General features: G+C 45.4%; 1 protein-coding gene across 4 annotated transcripts; it reads left to right on the plus strand.

The window, feature by feature from the left end:
• Positions 1–1,597: 1,597 nt before the first annotated feature.
• Positions 1,598–17,452, plus strand: LOC115128239 (serine/arginine repetitive matrix protein 2). Of its 4 annotated transcripts, XR_003863489.1 has the most exons (4): positions 1,598–6,005; positions 10,585–10,798; positions 13,790–13,951; positions 14,989–17,452. XR_003863489.1 is itself a non-coding variant. In XM_029657917.2 (3 exons), the coding sequence occupies exons 1-3, from the start codon at positions 1,650–1,652 to the stop codon at positions 13,834–13,836; spliced, it is 4,617 nt and encodes a 1,538-aa protein (XP_029513777.1). In that variant the 5' UTR covers positions 1,598–1,649; the 3' UTR covers positions 13,837–17,452. The 4 variants fall into 4 exon arrangements, 3 of the variants coding, with proteins under 3 accessions (XP_029513777.1, XP_064873742.1, XP_029513778.1); XM_029657917.2 differs by having other exon boundaries at positions 13,790–17,452; XM_065017670.1 differs by having other exon boundaries at positions 13,793–17,452.
• Positions 17,453–19,243: the final 1,791 nt, after the last annotated feature.

Consider the following 19,243-nt stretch of genomic DNA (forward strand, 5'->3'; position numbering starts at 1 on the left):
CCTACAAGATTTATCAAAAACCTATTGGATCCAATCAGATTACTTTTGATTTCCAATAGGATTCCAATATGATTCTGATAGAGGTAATAGAAAATCCTATAGGATTTCCAGAATTATATAGGGTCAAATAGGATTACTTTTGATTCCCAATAGGAAAACACATGATCCAATAGAATTCCAATAGGATTCTATAGGAAATCGAGAACCCTATAGGACCCAATAGGATTACTTTCCATTTCAAATAGGAAAAAAGTTGTCCAATAGGATACCAATAGGATTCTGATAGAGGTGACACAAAATCCTATAAGATTGTGAGAATCTTATGGGATTCTATCGGATGAATCACCATTTTTGACTTGGGAATCCACCAGGGAAGACCGGTTGAAGCTTTTCACATCACCTAGGATAATTTGCATTATCTCAACCCTCATGTTCTGGCTGAGGTGACTCCTTCTCTCCTTCTTTTTTTCTTTCTTTCTTTTTTTTTCTTTCTTTTTTTCTTTCTTTCTTTCTTTCTTTCTTTCTTTCTTTCTTTCTTTCTTTCTTTCTTTCTCTCTCTCTCTCTCTCTCTCTCTCTCTCTCTCTCTCTCTCTCTTTCTTTTGTTCTCTCTCTCTCTCTCTCTCTCTCTCTCTCTCTCTCTCTCCCTCCCTCCCTCCCTCCCAATTAGAGGGACGAGGGGGTGACCGGCAGACGGGAGTCTTCTTTAAACGCCTTTTCTTGGGTCGGCCATTATGGTGTGTGCCACTAACTCCCCTGATGGAATTAAATGTAATTAGTGGATTACAGTAGTCGGGACAGCACTGCAGTTGGGGAATATTTACTACCAATGGAGGTGTTTCAAATTGACATGCTCTAATTCACATTGTAGTCGTCATTAAGATAATCGAGTTATGTAAACATTATTAATCCTGACTTTTTGACAACATCGATTAATCAACTACATTACATTACATTTAAGTCATTTAGCAGACGCTCTTATCCAGAGCGACTTATATCGGAAAGCTTTAGATAGAGACCAATCTTCCAGTTGGTGCTTTGAACGCATTATTAAGAACAACGGGTGGCGCACAGTCGCCCGTCATTCAGAAGCTGACTCCTCTCAAACCAACACAGAGGGGGATAGAAAGCATTACTGCGGAATACCCAGGATTTGGTAAGTTTGGAGAAAAAAAAAAAGATTTTTTTTTGCGTGCATGCTTAAAACGAGGAGTGCGTAATTGTGGTGAACGCGTGGCTTGCAAATTTATAGCTACATGCAGATCAGAGGCATAGTTGGTATGTATGTTCACTTTTTATGATTAGAGAAAGTAACCATCATGGGAGGAAGAAGCCTGTGTAAAATGTCACCCAGTAAATAGGCTACATAGGTGAGTTACATAGCCTCTACACATGATATAAAGTACAAAGTAGGCCTATTAATAGGCAACATTTCAATATAAAGTCTATTCTGATTTGAAAGCAAAGTGACGCACTCATTTTTCTCCAGTTTTCTATGATCAGTTCGAAAGGGAATATGCTATACAATTTAAATCACAACATGTGTTTATTATAATTATTACATATGTGTCCTTTTTGACAGACCTGTTGCCAGAGCGTTAAAAGAAAGGAAGATTAGGCAACTTGCCAAAAGCAAGACCTCTTCTCTGTTATGTCTGTCTCCTCTTTACCGGAATGGAAACAACTCCTGCTGGAGCGAAAGAGGAGGGAGGAGGAGGAGCGAGAGAAGAGAGAAAAAGAGGAGGAGGACAAACTCGCCAGCATGCCTGCCTGGAAGCGAGGGATCATCCAGAGGAGGAGAATGAAACAGGAGAGTTTCGGGGACAAGGAGAGGGAGGGCCCCCTCCATGTCAAGGAGGGCAGGTCCCCCTCTGACCCTGCGAGTGACCTGGACAGCTCTACACTAGTGCAGCTGGGAAGTGAACCACCACTCAGCCCAGACATCACAGGGCCTTGGCTGGATGAAGAGGCTAAACCGCAGAGTCTGGTGTTAAAGGAGACCATCATCCCTGTCGGACAAAACTCATTCATTCGCACACATGGCGGATGGAGGAGGGGAAGAGAAGCAGAGAGGGCTGGGGAGATGGGCCACGAGAAAGGGAATGAGCAGGAAATAGAAGTAGGGAGAGAGAGGCAAAAGGAGAAAGAAAGAGGCCACGTCAAAGGTCATGATGGAGAGTCTGGGAAGGGAAGAGATATAGAAATACAAATAGAGCGATACAGGGACAGGAGTGGGGGCAGAGAAAGGGACAGGAGTGGGGGCAGAGAAAGGGACAGGAGTAGAGGCAGAGAAAGGGACAGGAGTGCCGGGAGAGAGACGAGCCGGGATACTGTGAGAGACAGGGAAAGGGATTGCCCGAGAGGGAGAAAAGAGGAGGAGAGGGAGGAGGGAGACTCAAATTCTCCAACCGCCAAGTACTCCTATCCACTAGTCCCAGGCCTTCGTACCATCAGAGCAGACAACATCATCATTATTGAACAGGACAGAAAGGGAAGTGATGAAAGGAGGGGTAGAAGGAGAGAGTCAGAGAGGGAGAGGGAGGTGATGGAAGAGGAGCAGGAAAATAGAGATGTAAAGATGGACCTCCAGGAGTTTCTGGCTGGTGGAGGGAGTGTCACAGAGATCCGGGCATCAGAAATATTGATCATTAAACCCTTAGCTGGCAATGAGGACTCAAGAAGTGGAGGTCTCAAAGGGACAGGCAGGGAAGGAGACGGAGAAAGAGGTAGAGATGCAAAGTGCAATAAAGATGGAGGGAAAGACTGTGAGAGGCAGCTGGAGAGAGAGGTGGCATGGCTGATGATGAAAGATAAAGAGAGGGAAAACTTGAGGGAGAAAGACCGACCACGGACACAAGTAGCTTCTTCAGAAAAAGAGGATCGGAGATATGGTGACACAGATGACAGTATCCACAACGAGAGAGGAGTTAGGGTGAGTGAGCTGCTGAGTAAATTTGGGGAGCACACAAAGAAATTCAGAGAACATCCAAAACCCCCATCCCGGTCTAAAAGCTCAGAGTGTTTCATCCGGCCTGGCAGGGGCAGAGAACCGTTTTGTCTGGATGATGGAGACAGGAGAGGGGAGGAGGAACATGCAGGATTCAGGGGTGTGCCCAAGCGGTCATTCAGCTTCTCTGACCGCGTGATATGCACAAAGGAGAATGGCATGCAGGACGAGGGGAACCACGATAGGAAGGTTGTGGAGAGGACATGTTCAGACAGGAGGGTGGCAGCAAAGGGAGATGTAGTGGAGGGGGAATGGTCAGAGAGGGGAGGCAAGCAGGGGTGCTGGACCTGGCTTTCAGATAAAGTGCCTGTGGGGAAGCATAGAGAGGGATGCATAAAAGCAGACAGGACGGTAGGGGGACAGCACGAGAGACGGCCTGCTTTGGAAAGTAACGCCGGAAAAGAGATTGACCGTTGGGTCGAGAGAGTAACAGGAGTGGAGTTAGATTTTAGCAACAAGGGGACAGAGGGACTCACAGAGAATATGTATGGGGAGGTAGGGTTTACAATGGCCTCAGTTAGAAACACAGAGGCCTCGTTTGCCCGAAGAGTGCCCATCAGACAGGATGGTCGAGAGAGAGCAGTGGAAAAAGAGGTAGAGCAAATGAGAGAAGAAAGCGAGAGAGGGTTGGACAAGGCGAGGAGCAAAGGGAGAGAGGGGGTGGGTGGAAGAGAGGCGGAACCTCAAGTGCGGGAGAGAAGGGAGTCAGACTTTAGGAGAGGATCAGAGGTAAGGGACATGAAGAGGGTATCAGAGGTAAGGGACTGCACAATTTCAGTTGAAACAACTCAGCAAAACTGTGTGATCACCCTCTCCATAGACAGAGCCAGTCCTCCTCAGTCTGTCGATAGTCATTACAACCACGTGTCAGCGTTTACAGAGTGCTCATCAACCTTGCTCAGTACTGTGGCACATAAAGGAACAGATTGGCATAGTAGTCAAGGAGCACCGGGACACCATTCAACCCAGTCACCACTGTCACAGCACACAGAGGATCTTATCAACAAGATAGAGAGAGTTGGGGGGACAGTGAATGAACGTGACAATCACAAAGGGACCCAAACATTGATGCAGGATGGCAAAGGCGTGATGAGGGAGGACACAGAGACTGAGAGAGGGAGCAAAGCTTATAGGGAGCCAGGTGAGGTAAGCAAGGACACTATACATTCACCTGGCGCACACGTGCACAGTCATGTTTACCCCAAAAAGTCAGTTCATGAAGTGACCCCTAAGTGTCCTAAGTCTCCAAAGTGCTTTGCCTCAGTTGGAACCCCTCCAATGCCACTTGAGATACACATACCAAGGACCGTGTTCTATGGTGTGGGGGAGGCAAGCTTCCAAAGCGAATACGACCAGAGCTGTGAAGGAGAGGGAGGAAAAGGTGTGGACAGTTGGAGGATCGGCAAGCCCTTGTCTCACATCGAATCCTTGCGAGAGAAAATCCAACAGAGAGAGAAGGAGAGGCTGAGGAACACGGAGGGAGTGGCAACGACGGGGGACGATGGAGATGCGACTGAGGGAACAGAAAAGGCTGGGACTAGAAGGACTAGAAAAGCTTCAAGTTCAGACTGGTGTGAGGAAGGAGAGATGGGGAACGAAATAGAGCGAGAGAGACAGAGACAGGAAGGCTCCCCACCGCAGACAACATCCACTCAGTTTGACGTCACACAGGAAGTGAGCGTGTCAAAAGCCGTCTCCCAGCTTCCTGTTCCTCTCTCGTTCTCGCAAGCTGTCAAAGGAGAGAAAGAAACCAGAGGGATCTCCATCGCAGCCTGTGAAGTAGCCTTGTTCAGCTCTCACACAACTGAGAGAGGGGAAGATCCAACCAAACATGTACTAGCAGAGTTACGGTGCGACAGGGGTCGGCAGAGGAAACAGAACACCGGAGGCAGAGGAGAAGAAGGAGAGGATAAACTCTCGGAGGAAGAGTACAGGCTGCATTATCTGCCTCCTTCACACTCTCCCGCGCCCTTAGACTCTCTCTCCCCCTCTCTGCTTCACCCTCCCTCTCTTGCTGAAATGAGCCGGATCTATAACTTGAAAACGGTGGGGTCCAGGGCGGCGGTGTGCATGAGTGACAGGACCGTGGATAGGCCTATCCCATCACACACTCCTAAGGTACAGTCCGACATATCCGCAGAACAGCAGGAGCCATGCAGTCCAGAGAGATCAGTTGGGAGGCTGACACAGAAGCAGCTGTGGGGTGGTGGTGGGGCTCCTGGGAATAAAGCCTCTTCCAGCGATGAGAAGTCCGGACTTCAGACTGTACAGCGTCAGGTGGAACAGCTTCAGTTGCGAGAACAACAGGAAGTACAGAGACTATCACATGACGACAACGCAGCACAGTCGTCTTTTGGACAAAATATTAATTTGAAAGATAAAGAGTCTAAAGCTCAGCAAAGCCCTAGGATATCACACAACCAGCCTAATAAGGAACCTCAGCAGAAGCATCTGAGGCAAAAGGACCAGCAAACAATCCTAAATCCCAGAAAATCTCACTCCAATCTGCAACTGCACTCTGAAAGGCCTCCTCAACCCAAGCAGGCCCAGTCCAACCAACCCAAACAGGCCCGATCCATTACCATCAACTCCAGATCTGTCCTGACCCCCTCTCCTGAGAACTCATTACACCCAGACCAGGGAGTACCAACCACCCCATCAGCTTCCCCATCCCAGTCCCCCTCCGTCTCTCCCTCCCCTTCCCCTTCTCCGGCCCATTTCACCATCAGAAGCCTCTCTGGAGGCCAGCAGGTCAAGAGGGGCACCACCATCACCATCATCCCCAGGAAGCCTGTTGGAGGGGCAGCCGTGGAAGCTGTTTCAGTATCCTCTAGACCCCTGGCCAATACGTCTGCCCAGTCCCAGATGCCTGTCCTAACCGATGAAGGAGAGAGAGGCAAGAAGAGGTACCCCACTGCGGAGGAGATCGAAGTGATCGGCGGGTATCAGAACCTGGACAAGTCCTGCCTAGTTAAGACTTCCAAAGCATCTCCCAAAGGGGTGAGTGTAGACTGCCGTTTGGCATATTGCAGACTATGCACTATAAATTGTATTGATGAAGTATCGCATCTTGTAGTGATGATCATGGGATCCCATCATCTAAGGTTGTGTTTAATGAAGACCCAATTGGTAAAACAAAACGAAAGTAGCAGAAAATGGCTTGAATAGATGATCAGTGTGTTATGGGATAAGATCGATGATAGTGTTTTGAGTTGTCACACGTACTGTGACTGTCAGAAAACATCACCTCTTTCCTACTTGCTTCCATTTGAACCTTTTTATCACCAGTCCCCAGAATGCCCCCCCCCCCCCACACTATCATGTAGAATCCCCTTTCACTCGCATTAGAACATCCTGTTTGATTGAACTGAGGAGTTAGAACACGTCAACTGAGCTAAGCCTGTTAATGCCTTATCAAGCACGACATCATGATTCTCAGCTGTAAAGTAGCCTACTAGTAGCAGTGGCTGTGTGGTCTCATTTAATAATAAACTAATTATAAACCCGTTATAAATCATTTGTTAGGGTGACCGTAATGTATAGAATTACCAGTCACTTTCAAATTAGCCTTCATGTAACACTTGAGGAAATCACACCGACAACTAGAGCCACCCTTCCTCCTCCCCCCCTATCTAATTCTGTCTGTCTGACCGGAGGTTTTTCAGAGACGAGGTATGTGGGTTGTGAATCAGTCATCACTTTTTTCTGTTTCATATAGAAAGACAAGTTATCTCACAAAAGTTCAAAATGCTTTTAACATTGCGTCCCCTTTTCGTGAAAACAATTGGAGCCATAGCCTGTTAGAGACAGGATGCTTCCGGGTACCATTTCAGACACAGAAGAGTCTTTTAGAGTACTGTAATTAGGACGCCTACATAACAAAGTGGCTCATCAGGGCAGAACTAAAGACAAGGCTGGCAGTCTCCCCACACAAATAGAGCAAGAGCTTTAGAATGGGATGAGTCTGGTACAGTCTGTTTATATAGTAAGTTAGACCAGAATGTGCATATTTAGAGCAATTACTGTATACAGTATACCTATTGTTATATACTTAAACATGTATGGTTCATGTACTGTACTTTACTCAGGCAGCATGACCTTTAGTATAAAGCACGTTGCTATTGTTTCCTTTAGTTTTCTGTAAGATGCTACACAGTTCACGGACTGCGTCACACCATTATGTTGCAGGTTACTTCCTCTGCCAGATCCTGTCTTTCAATGAGTCTGTCGTTGTTGCCTTTCCGACAAGTCTTCCTTTGTATTTTCCTGTTTCTGCTGAGTTTGTTCTGCTGCATTGGAATTTTGGCAAGCGTTGCCCTATCGGCATATAACAACAGGGTAGGAAAGAAATGAATAGTCTCGCGATGCCAATGACATCCTTTCAAGACTTGTTCAAATATGGGAATGAATGATAACACCTAAAAACAAAATTACTAACTTGTTAATTTAGCAATGGCACTTGAGGAAGCTCTTGCCATGTTTATTGAATAGTTTTTGCAACATTTGACTAATGATGCTATCCTACTGTAACCTCATTTCCAATTTATACTTCTTCAAATGGGGTCATCAGGCCCAATTTTGGTGCGACTGAGGAGGAACAGCCTCTCATTTGTCAGTGAAAGAGGAGGGTGGGGTTAAACAGAAGTGTAGTGAGGGGAAGCTCAACAACCTTGTGATTCCCTAGCTGACACTGCATGTCTGAGTCCCTGGTCAAAACTAGTGCACTTTACAGAGAAAAGGGTGACATTTTGGATGCATTCACTGGGTATTTGCTCTCATTTCCTCTTTCAGGCCTGCTCACTTCCTCTGAATGATAGAGACAGAGAAATAGCAAATATAGGGGAGAGTGGGGTAAGTTGAGCCAAACAATTAGTTGAGCCACCCCTCGTTTCTAAGAAACCACACACAAGATGAATCATGTGACCAAATATTTAGGAAGAGGTCATCATTTCATGTAGTCTATGAAGGAAGAAACCACATGGAAAATGTGGTAAGCAAGTTAAATGAACATATTGTGTTGTAGGTTTCATGATGCTTGTATCTAAACCAAATGTTAAAGTTTTAAGATTGTTTTATACATCAGTTGGGGTCTCTATAAGCTACAATATGAGGTCCTAAACCTAGCATGAAAGTTCCTAGCTGTGTGGGCTAATATATAGTAGTCAAAATGTTTGCCTTGGGATAAGTTGAGCCCATGTCCATGGGGTAAGTCAGGGTTTCCTAAACTTAGTCCTCTGGATCCAAAGGGGTTCATGTTTTGGTTTTACCCCTAGCACTACAAATCTGATTAAATTCATCAAAGCTTGATGATGAGTTCATTATTTGAATCAGAACCGAGTTTGGGAAACGCTGGGGTAAGCCAACGGCCACCAAACCCCATTCAAATTATGATTACATTTTGTCAGTTTTATGTATTTATGTATATATATTTTTGCCACGTGTCATGCATATGAACTAAAGATCGTGCATTTTTATTGTGACAGAGCAGACATCATCATGCCCCGTGTTTCCAAACGTAAACAAGCAGGGGTGTAGCCCCCCCTCAAGGTTCTTGAGAGTTCAGACATGGAAGTGAGAGAAGGGAAAAAGTCCATTTGAGCAAGGGATGATTCTTTTTGTTTGACTGAATGACACTGAAGAGGTACACTGACAAAAAAAGAACTGTACCTGTTCGAAAGAGAGGCTATGAAAGAGTAACAGAGGCACACAAGGTCTTATCTGATGACATGGAGTCTGAGATGATAAACATATCAAGAGTCTTGCGGACCAATTTCATTGGGCTTAGTAGCCTCAAATGCAGAGAATTTGCCTACGAATTGGCACATCGAAACAACATCCCTGTCCCAGACAAGTGGTCAAGAAATGGGAGGATAAGTGATATTGAACAGAGAGATCTATATCTTAATGTAGGTATACATTTAGGATATACAATATACCACTCCCCCATTTCATGAATTCAACTTTGACCTACCAGCACCATCACCCATTGTCACAGGACTCCATCACCCACTTACCCCAAGGCTGCTCAACTTACCTGTCACTATGCTCAAGAGACCACTTTATTTGGACAAGCTATGTTTTCAAAACTGTTATGTTTACATTCATTCTGATTATTTCCAGCGATACACCACATCCTTTGTTAGAAAGAATACTATATTTCCCCTGACGTAGTGACGCTGAATGTAAAAAACGGCTCAACATACCCCGATCTCCACTACAGACTGGTTTTCAGTGAATCAATTATGCAGGGTTGTTTATTAATCAACTATGATACAGGATGTGGATAATGACAAAGTATCATCCTCTGTAACTGAATGGACATACTCTGACTGAAATCACCCAAATATATCCACCTGAATGAATCTCACCCACTCAGTCCACACTGAGTAATGAGAAAACCCCCAAGAATTGTTTGTTTGGTATCTGTTCGGCACCAACTCCTAGCTGTTAAGCACAGCTCTCCTTTACTATAGTCGTCCTGCTGTAACTCTTCCGTAGCCTATTGGTGCCTCCTGGCCACCTGTTGCTCACGTTGCTGTCCTTGAGACTGTTTGCCGTCAGCTCCCCCGAGCAGCAGCATCATCTCACAGAGGGGGGTGACTTCCTCCTCATCCTCGGTCAGATCTTTTGTCTCGCCCTTCCTCAATCCCTAGGTTCCCTTGGCACATCTATTTCTCTCAAACTAGACCAAGGTACCATTCTCGTCCCACATCCTGTGTAAGACATTTTTTTGAGTATTCGTAAAGGTTCCCGATGTGACTATTTCCTTATTTAACCAGGCAAGTTAGTTAAGAACAAATTCTTATTTACAATGACGGCTTACCCCGGCGACGCGGGGACAATTGTGCACCGCCCTATGGGACTCCCAATCATGGCCGGATGTGATAAAGCCTGGATTCGAACCAGGGACTGTAGTGACACCTCTTGCACTGAGATGCAGTGCCTTAGACCACTGTGCCACTCGGGTGCAGCGTTTGACACAGTGCGCCTCCTTTCTTCCTCATTCTCTCTCTCTGGTTCTCTGTCTGTCCTCCATGTTCTCCCCTGCTGTGTTAGCCTGGGTTAATCAGTTCAGTAAGGGATTAGCCTCCTGGGCCTGAGCTTGATTCGTCTAACTTCTCTCACACCAGTTTATTATCAGGAGTGTGTGGACAGTCAGTCTGTTGTGAATATAAATGTACTACACCGACCTATAATATAATGTACTATAACGACCTACACATACCTCCCAGGGGCCAGGTTTTACTTCCTTTTGGGTCCAGGCAGCAACTTTGTTTACACCAAAGTGAACGCAGTGTCCCTGCTAAGTAAACAAACTGTAGGTTACACACATTTTTGTCAGGGAGGGTCCGACTCAGTACAACCTAAATATGTCGTTTTTTATGGGTGCCTTCACCATCTCCCTTTCATACGAAATAAGGGCAACACTGCAAGTACAGGTTATTTTTTGTTCTTGTTCTTGAAGCATGTCCATCCTTATTATGTAACACTGCAATGTGGTCAGGCTGTCTATAAGGGTGTGGCTCATTTGTGTGAACTGTCCTAAGCCTCTCTCCTGTGTCTTGTTTGCCCCCTCCAGGTGAAGGTGTGCTTCGACGAGACCCAGCTGGAGCAGGTGTGTGAGTACCCATCAGAGACCTCCATGTTTGACTCCACCCACTCCCCCTTACTTGGTCAGGTGAAAGGGAGGGAGGAGGAGGTGAAGGAGGAAGACGAGGAGGAGAGAGGAGTGCTTGTGTCCAGGAGCAGCAGGAATGTGGGGGCAGCGGTTGGCCTGAGAGTGCTGAGAGTGGGTCAGTATATGTCACTTCCTTACAAATACACTACATGACCAAAATTATGGGCATTAATATGGAGTTGGTCCCCCCTTTGTTATTATAACAGCCTTCCCTCTTCTGGGTAGGCTTTCCACTAGATGTTGGAACATTGCTCCAGGGACTTGCTTCCATTTAGCCATAAGAGCATTAATGCAGTCGGGCACTGATGTTGAATGATTAGGCCTGGCTCGCAGACGGCATTCCAATTCATTCCAAAGGTTTTCGATGGGGTTGAGGTCAGGGCTCTGTGCAGGCCAGTCAAGTTCTGCCACACCGATCTCAGCATTTCTGTATGAACCTTGCTTTATGCACAGGGGCATTGTCATGTTGAAACAGGAAAGGGCCTTCCCCAAACTGTTGCCACAAAGTTGGAAGCAAATAATCGTCTAGAATGTCATTGTATGCTGTAGCGTTAAAATGACCATTCACTGGAACTAAGGGGCCTAGCACGAACCATGAAAAACGGCCCCAAACCATTATTTTTCATCCACCAAACTTTACAGTTGGCTCTATGCATTGGGTCAGGTAGCATTCTTCTGGCATCTGCCAAGCCCAGATTCATCCATCGGACTGCCAGATGGTGAAGCATGATCATTCCAGAGAGCGCGTTTCCCATGCTCCAGTCTAATGGCTGCAAGCTCTACACCACTCCAGCCAACGCTTGGCATTGCTCATGGTGATCTTAGGCTTGTGTGTGGCTGCTCAGCCATTGATACCCATTTCATGAAGCTCTTGACGAAAAGACGTTGCTTCCAGTATCAGGAATCAAGGTAAGATGCAGACACGTCAAATTGACAATGGTTTAATATTCCAACAGGGGCAGGCAATAGTCAGGTCAAGGCAGGGGTCAGTAAACCAGAGGTGGGGCAACAGTACCGGACGGCAGGCAGGGTCAGGGTAGGCAGAGGTCAACAATCCAGAGGTGGGGAAAAGGTACAGGTCAGCAGGCAGGCTCAGCGTCAGGGACAGGCAGAGTGGTCAGGCAGGCAGGCTCAGAGTCAGGACAGGCAAGGGTCAAAACCAGGAGGGTGAGAAAAAGGAGAGACTGGAAAAAACAGGAGCTGAGAAAAAAATGCTGGTTGACTTGACAAACAAGACGAACTGGCAATGGACAAACAGAGAACACAGGAGACAAAGGGCTGTGAGACATACGTAGGTTTGACTCTGGACACATGAAAGGTGGGATGTATACGAAGAGTACTTGGCAACAGAAGACTAACAGCAGAGGGGCTAATAATCTTGAAAATGGGAAATGGACTGATAACCGAACACCTTCCAGAACCGGGACAAGAACTAAGGCCCCCAGTCGGAGACCATGTCCGCGGGCAGTCCATGGATCCGGAAGAGGTGCTGCACCAGGAACTGGGCCATCTCCTTGGCCGAGGGTAGTTTAGGGAGAGTTATGTAGTGAGCGGCCTTGGAAAACCGGTCAACCACAGTCAGGATGGCGTTGTTGCCCTCAGACGGGGGAAGACCATGACGAAATCCAGGGAAATGTGGGACCAGGATCGGTGAGGGGCAGGCAGTGGTTGCAGAAGACCAGCCGGCGCTTGCCGAGGAGTCTTATGTTGGGCACAGACCGTGCGGGCGTATACAAACGCGGCAACATCCGGAACCATCATAGGCCACCAAAAGCATTGCCGCACGAAGGCCAGGGTCCGACGGGACCCCGGGTGGCAGGCATGCCTGGAGGAATGGGCCCACTCCAGGACCGCGGAGAGGACAGCGTTAGGCACAAACATCCGATTATCAGGGCCCCCCCCCAGGGTTCGGCTGGGACCACTGCGCCTCCCGGACCTGGTTCCCTATACCCCAGTTGAGTGCCGTCACCAAGCACGAGGTGGGAAGGATGGTCTCGGGCTCCGGGGTGGTACCCATGGGGCTATAACAGCAGGACAGTGCATTCGGCTTGACATTCTTGGATACCGGCATTACGAGAGGGAGAAGTTGAACCGTATCAATAGCATGGCCCATCTGGCTTGCCTGGAGTTGAGGCTCTTGGCGGTGTGGAGATACTCCAGGTTCTTGTGGTCGATCCACATGATGAATGTGTGTTCCGCCCCCTCCAGCCAGTTGTTCCATTCCTCCAACGTAATCTTCACCGCGAGAAGCTCACGATTCCCCACATCGTAGTTATTTTCCGTGGCGTTGATGCCGTGGGAAAAGAAGGTGCAGGGATGTAGCTTGATTGAGGTCCAGGGCAGAATGCTGGGACAGGATCGCCCCCACTCCAACATCAGAAGCATCGGCCTCCACCAGAATGCCCGGTCAGCAGCTGGAGACTACATGAACAGAACCGTGGGCAAGGTGAGTGCAGACAGGGGGTAAGCCAGGGTGCCGTATCCCCAGGGTAAAGCGGCGATAGAAGTTGGTGAACCCCAGGAACCCCAAGCGTTGCAGCTGCACCCTGGAAGTAGGCTGGGGCCAATCCACCATCACTCTCACCTTCCCGGGATCCATTTTCACACTCCCTGCAACAAAGATGAAACCCAGAAAAGATATGGTGGAACGTTTGAACTCACACTTCTCTGCTTTTACAAACAGCTGGTTCTCCAGGAGGTGTTGGAGAACCTGTCAGACGTGGAGCACATATTCTTGGGTGGAATGGGAGAAGATGAGGACAAAGACAAACCGGTTCAACATGTCCCGGAGAACGTCATTGACCAGACACTGGAACACAGCAGGGGCATTGGTAAGGCCAAATGGCATGAACCGATACTCGCGTAATGACCACAGGCCGTGTTGAAAGTGATCTTCCATTTGCAAGGTGGGATCCCTGGGCGTGCGTGCAAAATCCAATTTCCTCTCCCTCCGTTGTTCCCGTAATCGCCCATCGATATGGATGGTCAAGCTCTGTAGGTAACTACCGGGCTGCAAGCTTGTCCTTGACCTCCTCAGAGACGCCGTGCAGGAACATATCGAACATTGCCTCTTGATTCCAAGCACTCTCCGCTTGTTCCCACACAGCAGTAGCCCAGGTGAGAGCCCTCCCGATCATCAGCGTGATGAGGTAGGCTATCTTGGAGCGATCCGAGGGGAAGGAGGAGGGCTGAAGCTTGAAGACGAGGATACATTGAGCTAGGAACGCCCGACAGGTGCTCGGCTCTCCAATGAAGCATTCCGGAAGAGGTAAGTAGGGCTCTCAAGAAGGTGGAGTGATCAATGAGACGGCGCTGCTTGTACTTCGCGGCTGAGCCGTTGTTGCTCCTAGACATTTCCACTTCACAATAAAAGCATTCACAGTTGACCAGGGCAGCTGTAGCAGGGCAGAAATTTGAAGAACTGACTTGTTGGAAAACGTGACTGTACCATGTTGAAAGTCACTGAGCGCTTCAGTAAGGCCATTCTACTGCCAATATTTGTCTATGGAGATTGCATGGCTGTGTGCTCGATTGTATACACCTGACAGCAACGGGTGTTGCTATAATAGCCCGAATCCACTCATTTGAAGGTGTGTCCACATACTTTTGTATTTATAGTGCAGCTGAATACCTGTGCAAACCATTGCAAAACATTCTGCAACTAAGCCAAGTGTTTCTTATTGGACAGGTCCAGGTTAGTCCCTCTCAGTTTTCGCCCGTCTGCATCCGTTTGGTTTCTAGTGAATACACCCCTCAGTCATGAAATGTGGTTGTCCAGTCTGAAATGTGGTTGTCCAGTCATGAAATGTGGTTGTCCAGTCATGAAATGTGGTTGTCCAGTCTGAAATGTGGTTGTCCAGTCTGAAATGTGGTTGTCCAGTCTGAAATGTGGTTGTCCAGTCTGAAATGTGGTTGTCCAGTCGGAATTGTGGTTATCCAGTTTGAAATGTGGTTGTCCAGTCTGAAATTTGTCCAGTCTGAAATGTGGTTGTCCAGTCTGAAATGTGGTTGTCCAGTCTGAAATGTGGTTGTCCAGTCATGAAATGTGGTTGTCCAGTCTGAAATGTGGTTGTCCAGTCATGAAATGTGGTTGTCCAGTCTGAAATGTGGTTGTCCAGTCTGAAATGTGGTTGTCCAGTCATGAAATGTGGTTGTCCAGTCTGAAATGTGGTTGTCCAGTCATGAAATGTGGTTGTCCAGTCTGAAATGTGGTTGTCCAGTCTGAAATGTGGTTGTCCAGTCTGAAATGTGGTTGTCCAGTCTGAATTGTGTCTCATAACTCCTCTTTATCTCTCTATTTTACAGATGAGTCTTGCCATCGGTAGACATCAGTCGGCTCGCCAAATTGCTCAAGTTATGTGGTTAAGATTAGATTTGATCTTGCAATATGACTTTTGTTTTCCTGTATTTTGTTTCTTTGAAACTATTCATTTAATGTTTGTAATCTTTTTTGATGTACAATATTTTATTTTACATAGGATCAGGGACTATTGGTTTTGAATAAAATAAAACAACAGTTTTATGTAGTTGTTGAGATGAATGTGTAACGATGTGCGCTGAGAGTCGGGAAGCAAATTCAGGGAGTGAGTGTTTTTATAATTAAACGCAATATAATACAAACCACAAACAACGCATAGACAGGGAACTGAAACAGAAACAATGACACCTGGAAAAGGAACCAAAGGGAGTGACATATATAGGGAAGGTAATCAGGGAAGTGATGGAGTCCAGGTGTGTCTGATGATGCGCAGGTGCGCCTAACGATGGTGACACGTGTGCCCCATAACGAGCAGCCTGGTGACCAAGAGGCTCGAGAGGTAGCACACGTGACAGAATGGTGGATGGAGCCTCAACTCCTCTATTTCAGTGTAAAAGTGTAAAGACAATATGAAAACATGGTACATATTGTAGCCAATAAGTTTTACTATATACACTTGTTGTATTTTTACTATCAGTTGTGTACTTTTGGGTGATGATCACGTCTATGCAAGTTAGTGGATTACAAATGTATGGTAAAAAGGGTCCGGTCAGTTTAGTTTTAGTTAGCTTAGATCAACAACACAAGGTCTCTACTGTATATAAACTCTGCATCAGCACTGTAACGATTCCCAGTGCATTCCAAATGACACCCTATTCCCGACAGGGCTCTGGACAAAAGTAGTGCACCATAAAGGGATTAGAATGTTATTTTGGACACATCCTCAATGATGCTTACCGTATATCATCTGGTCCCTGTGCCTGCTGGATTTGTTCATACCGATGACATAAAGAACAGGTCATCTACAAGTCCAAGGTGAATTTTGAGCCTTGTGAACACCCCTCATGTGTTGTTTCTGGTAAACCATGGCTATATGTAACGTCATGACAATTCTCTTTTGTTCAATTACTGTTTCTGTTTCAACCACAACATGGATGTCAGCTAGCCTTAATGCACATAATTTAAAACACTGATGATACATTATGGAATAATCACCAATACACATTATTATAATCTTTTTTTTTTTTTAGGTTTCACTGTTTGCCCTTTAGTGGAATTAATGTGGTCGAATGAAAAAGAGTAGTATATCTACTGTATCTATACTAATTTGACTGCATAGTTTTGAATGGAAAAGGTATTATGTTTGTGTCTCTGGTGTTATCATGTGAGAGACTACATGGGGGATGTGGGTGAAAACATGATCTAAGGGATGTTTACAACATTTAATCCATAGAATGGTCCTTTGGAGGAGGGATTGGTGACATATATTTGGCATTTGTATCTAAAAGCATAATTGAGAAATAATTAATCAAAGTTGGCATATTTATGAAATGTTGATCTTACACAGGTCTCTTTTAAGACTCCATTATGTTTATCTGTAGGTGCTACAAAGCAAACATTGGTGGCATATGAAGCTTTACCGCTTGCTCTGTAATATGAGTAGTATTTTGTTTTCAATAACAATTTTCTTGCATTAATTTATGAATACGGAAGAATGAGTACATTTTTTGATTTAGCAATTTTTTCTATATATTGTTGAACATAATATACTCTATGGACATATCAAAGTTCTCTGTTGCTTTTAGTTATTTTCCAATTTGTAAGCATTAAGAACAGAGTGAATGTGAAAATGTAAATGTAAAATTGATTCAAAATGGTTGCCCTCTGCTGGTGATTTGCAGGATGTACAATATGTTGAAAGATTTGCCAAATATATTTTTATATATTCTATATTCTTGTTTGTGTTATATTCATTAATTCATGTAAGAAAATTGTTATTGAAATCAAAATACCACTCATGTTTCAAAGTAAGTGGAAAAGAGACACAGGTTTTTGTAGCACCTACATATGAAACATGGCGTCTTAAAGGAGGCCTGGGTAAGGCCAAAATGTAATAACTATGACAACTTCAATGAATTATTTCTCAATTCTGCTTTTAAATACAAATGTAAAATATATTTCAACGATCCTTCCTCCAAAGAAGCATTCTATGGATTAAATGTTGTGAAATCTCCCAACTCATGGTATTATGTCATCCTGGTTTTGTGAGGAATCACCGACATCCCAAATAAGGGCACAAACATTATAATGGCTCCATGGGATGCTGTAATCTCAATATTAGGTGCTCTTTTTTGATGAGAAATAATCTAAATAAAGAATATCAGATTGATGGAATATCTGATTTATGCTCCCACGTGTGCAATTTTAATACTACTTTTATTCTGTTTTCTATTGTGGTCGAAGAAGCTGGCTTCATGAGAGAAAAACATCAAATAAATTATTTGAAACTAATTGAAGTGTCATGATGGGTTGTGTAGATGTGACTATAGATACATTTATGTTTCAAGGATATTTAGAGAGTATGTGATATTATCATGTCATGGTGGGACTTCTTGTGCACAAACGTGGCTGCATTGATGCAATCATTTACAATTACAGCACAGAGGTTACAGTCTGGCTGTCCAAACCAATGATGTATATAAACTCTGGATTACTGTTGCTATGTATTGAACAGAATCAATTTTGGATCAACAATTTGTATTATTTTCTTACCATAAAAAACAACTACTGAAAATCCTGCTGTTTTTTATATTTTTACAAATGATGTCAGAGGTGCAAGTGTGAAACTCAGAGCACGGAGATGATCGACCAGTTTCCCTAAAGTAATTACCAGTTGGAGGGGTGTTCAAGTGGATTTTTCTCAGTCTTATGCTGGTGTTTAAATTATGAGATGTTGTAAACGCAGCAATAGTCGAGAAACCTGCCTATTTTCCTTTAAAGTTCATAATGCCAAGATTTCAAAGATATACGATATCACAGATAAGTTTTTTATCTTTACATATCAGGAAAAGATTTGTAATGTTGTGTTTCTTGTTCAAGTAATTCATGCAAACGTTGGGTTTTTAAGCTAGCTTTCAATTGACTCCTTGAAGGAGTGTACCCAGAATGCACCAAGTGGCCCATTGAAAAGGTACGGGTATCGTACAGAATGGACATTAATACGAATCAAATGGAGTTTCCCCATTTATTAAAGTATTAGCCCTAGGTGACCCCAAATAACATAAATATTCAAACCACATATCAACTCGTCTTATTACTCATCCAACTACACTCAACATTGTTTATCTGGACATGCATGTAGGTTGTGTCTGGATCCAGCCAGGAGTGATGCTTTTACTCCTCAGTGCCCGTCCAACCGGTGCCCCCGCTGGCCCAGACTCTGCAGGGGTACCTACGAGCACTGGAGCCCCTGATACCTAAAGAAGAGCTGGTCCACACCCGCAAGAAGATCCAAATGTTTTGTGGAGAGGGGGGACTCGGTCCGCAACTTCAAGAGGGACTGGAGAGATGAGCTAGACACTTAAACAATTAGATATGCAAACAATGTGGGAAATTGTGCACAATTTGTAACCAACTGATTTTCACGTAACTAGACTGAGATAAGAAAATATCAGTTTTGGATGACACCTTATAGTACACACAATGCATGGTGCTAATTTCAAGTTCACTCTATGGCTCAAATTGCCTTTCCACAGCTGCTGTCCTTTATGGACTGTCCTGCATGATTGACAGTTGTTTTGCTGTTGTTCTCTTCTCTGTCGTCTATTATAGATATCTGACTGGTGGGTGCAGTGGGCATACCTGGAAAGCAGACAGCCCCTGCCCATGCATTCTAACCCAGCCATCTCCCTGACTAAGTGGGACTTCTCAGACTGGAGGGGCCAGCGTGTGTGAGTGCCAGCTGGCAGCATACTGCCATAGCTGTAGGCACAATGTCCCTGTGAGATACGAGAGGAGCAGGCCGGTTTACTGACTGTACACAGACAGTCACAGACAGTGTTGACATGGTTCTAGATTGACGATGTACACACACTCAGCATTTGCACCTGTGGATTTGCTGAGTAGAGAGTGAGCACATCCTACTCTGGTACAACTACTGACAGATTGTCACATGAAAGGGGTGATGGCTGCCTTCTAAGTTGAGGCTCCTCTGGTTTAGAGATGTTATTTCTGTATCCTACACTGAGTGTATAGAACATTAAGAACGCCTTCCTGCTATTGAGTTGCACCCCCTTTTGGCCC

The sequence above is a fragment of the Oncorhynchus nerka genome, linkage group LG4, assembly GCF_034236695.1.
Source record: "Oncorhynchus nerka isolate Pitt River linkage group LG4, Oner_Uvic_2.0, whole genome shotgun sequence".
Taxonomy (NCBI): Eukaryota; Metazoa; Chordata; class Actinopteri; order Salmoniformes; family Salmonidae; genus Oncorhynchus; species Oncorhynchus nerka.

Excerpts from the sequence above, each read along its gene's own strand:
- LOC115128239 (XM_029657917.2), top strand. The coding sequence starts at position 1,650 with ATGTCTGTCTCCTCTTTACCGGAATGGAAACAACTCCTGCTGGAGCGA. Across the intron at positions 6,006-10,584 it reads CCAAAGCATCTCCCAAAGGG|GTGAAGGTGTGCTTCGACGA; the intron begins GTGAGTGTAGAC and ends TGCCCCCTCCAG. Across the intron at positions 10,799-13,789 it reads CCTGAGAGTGCTGAGAGTGG|CAGTAGCCCAGGTGAGAGCC; the intron begins GTCAGTATATGT and ends GTTCCCACACAG.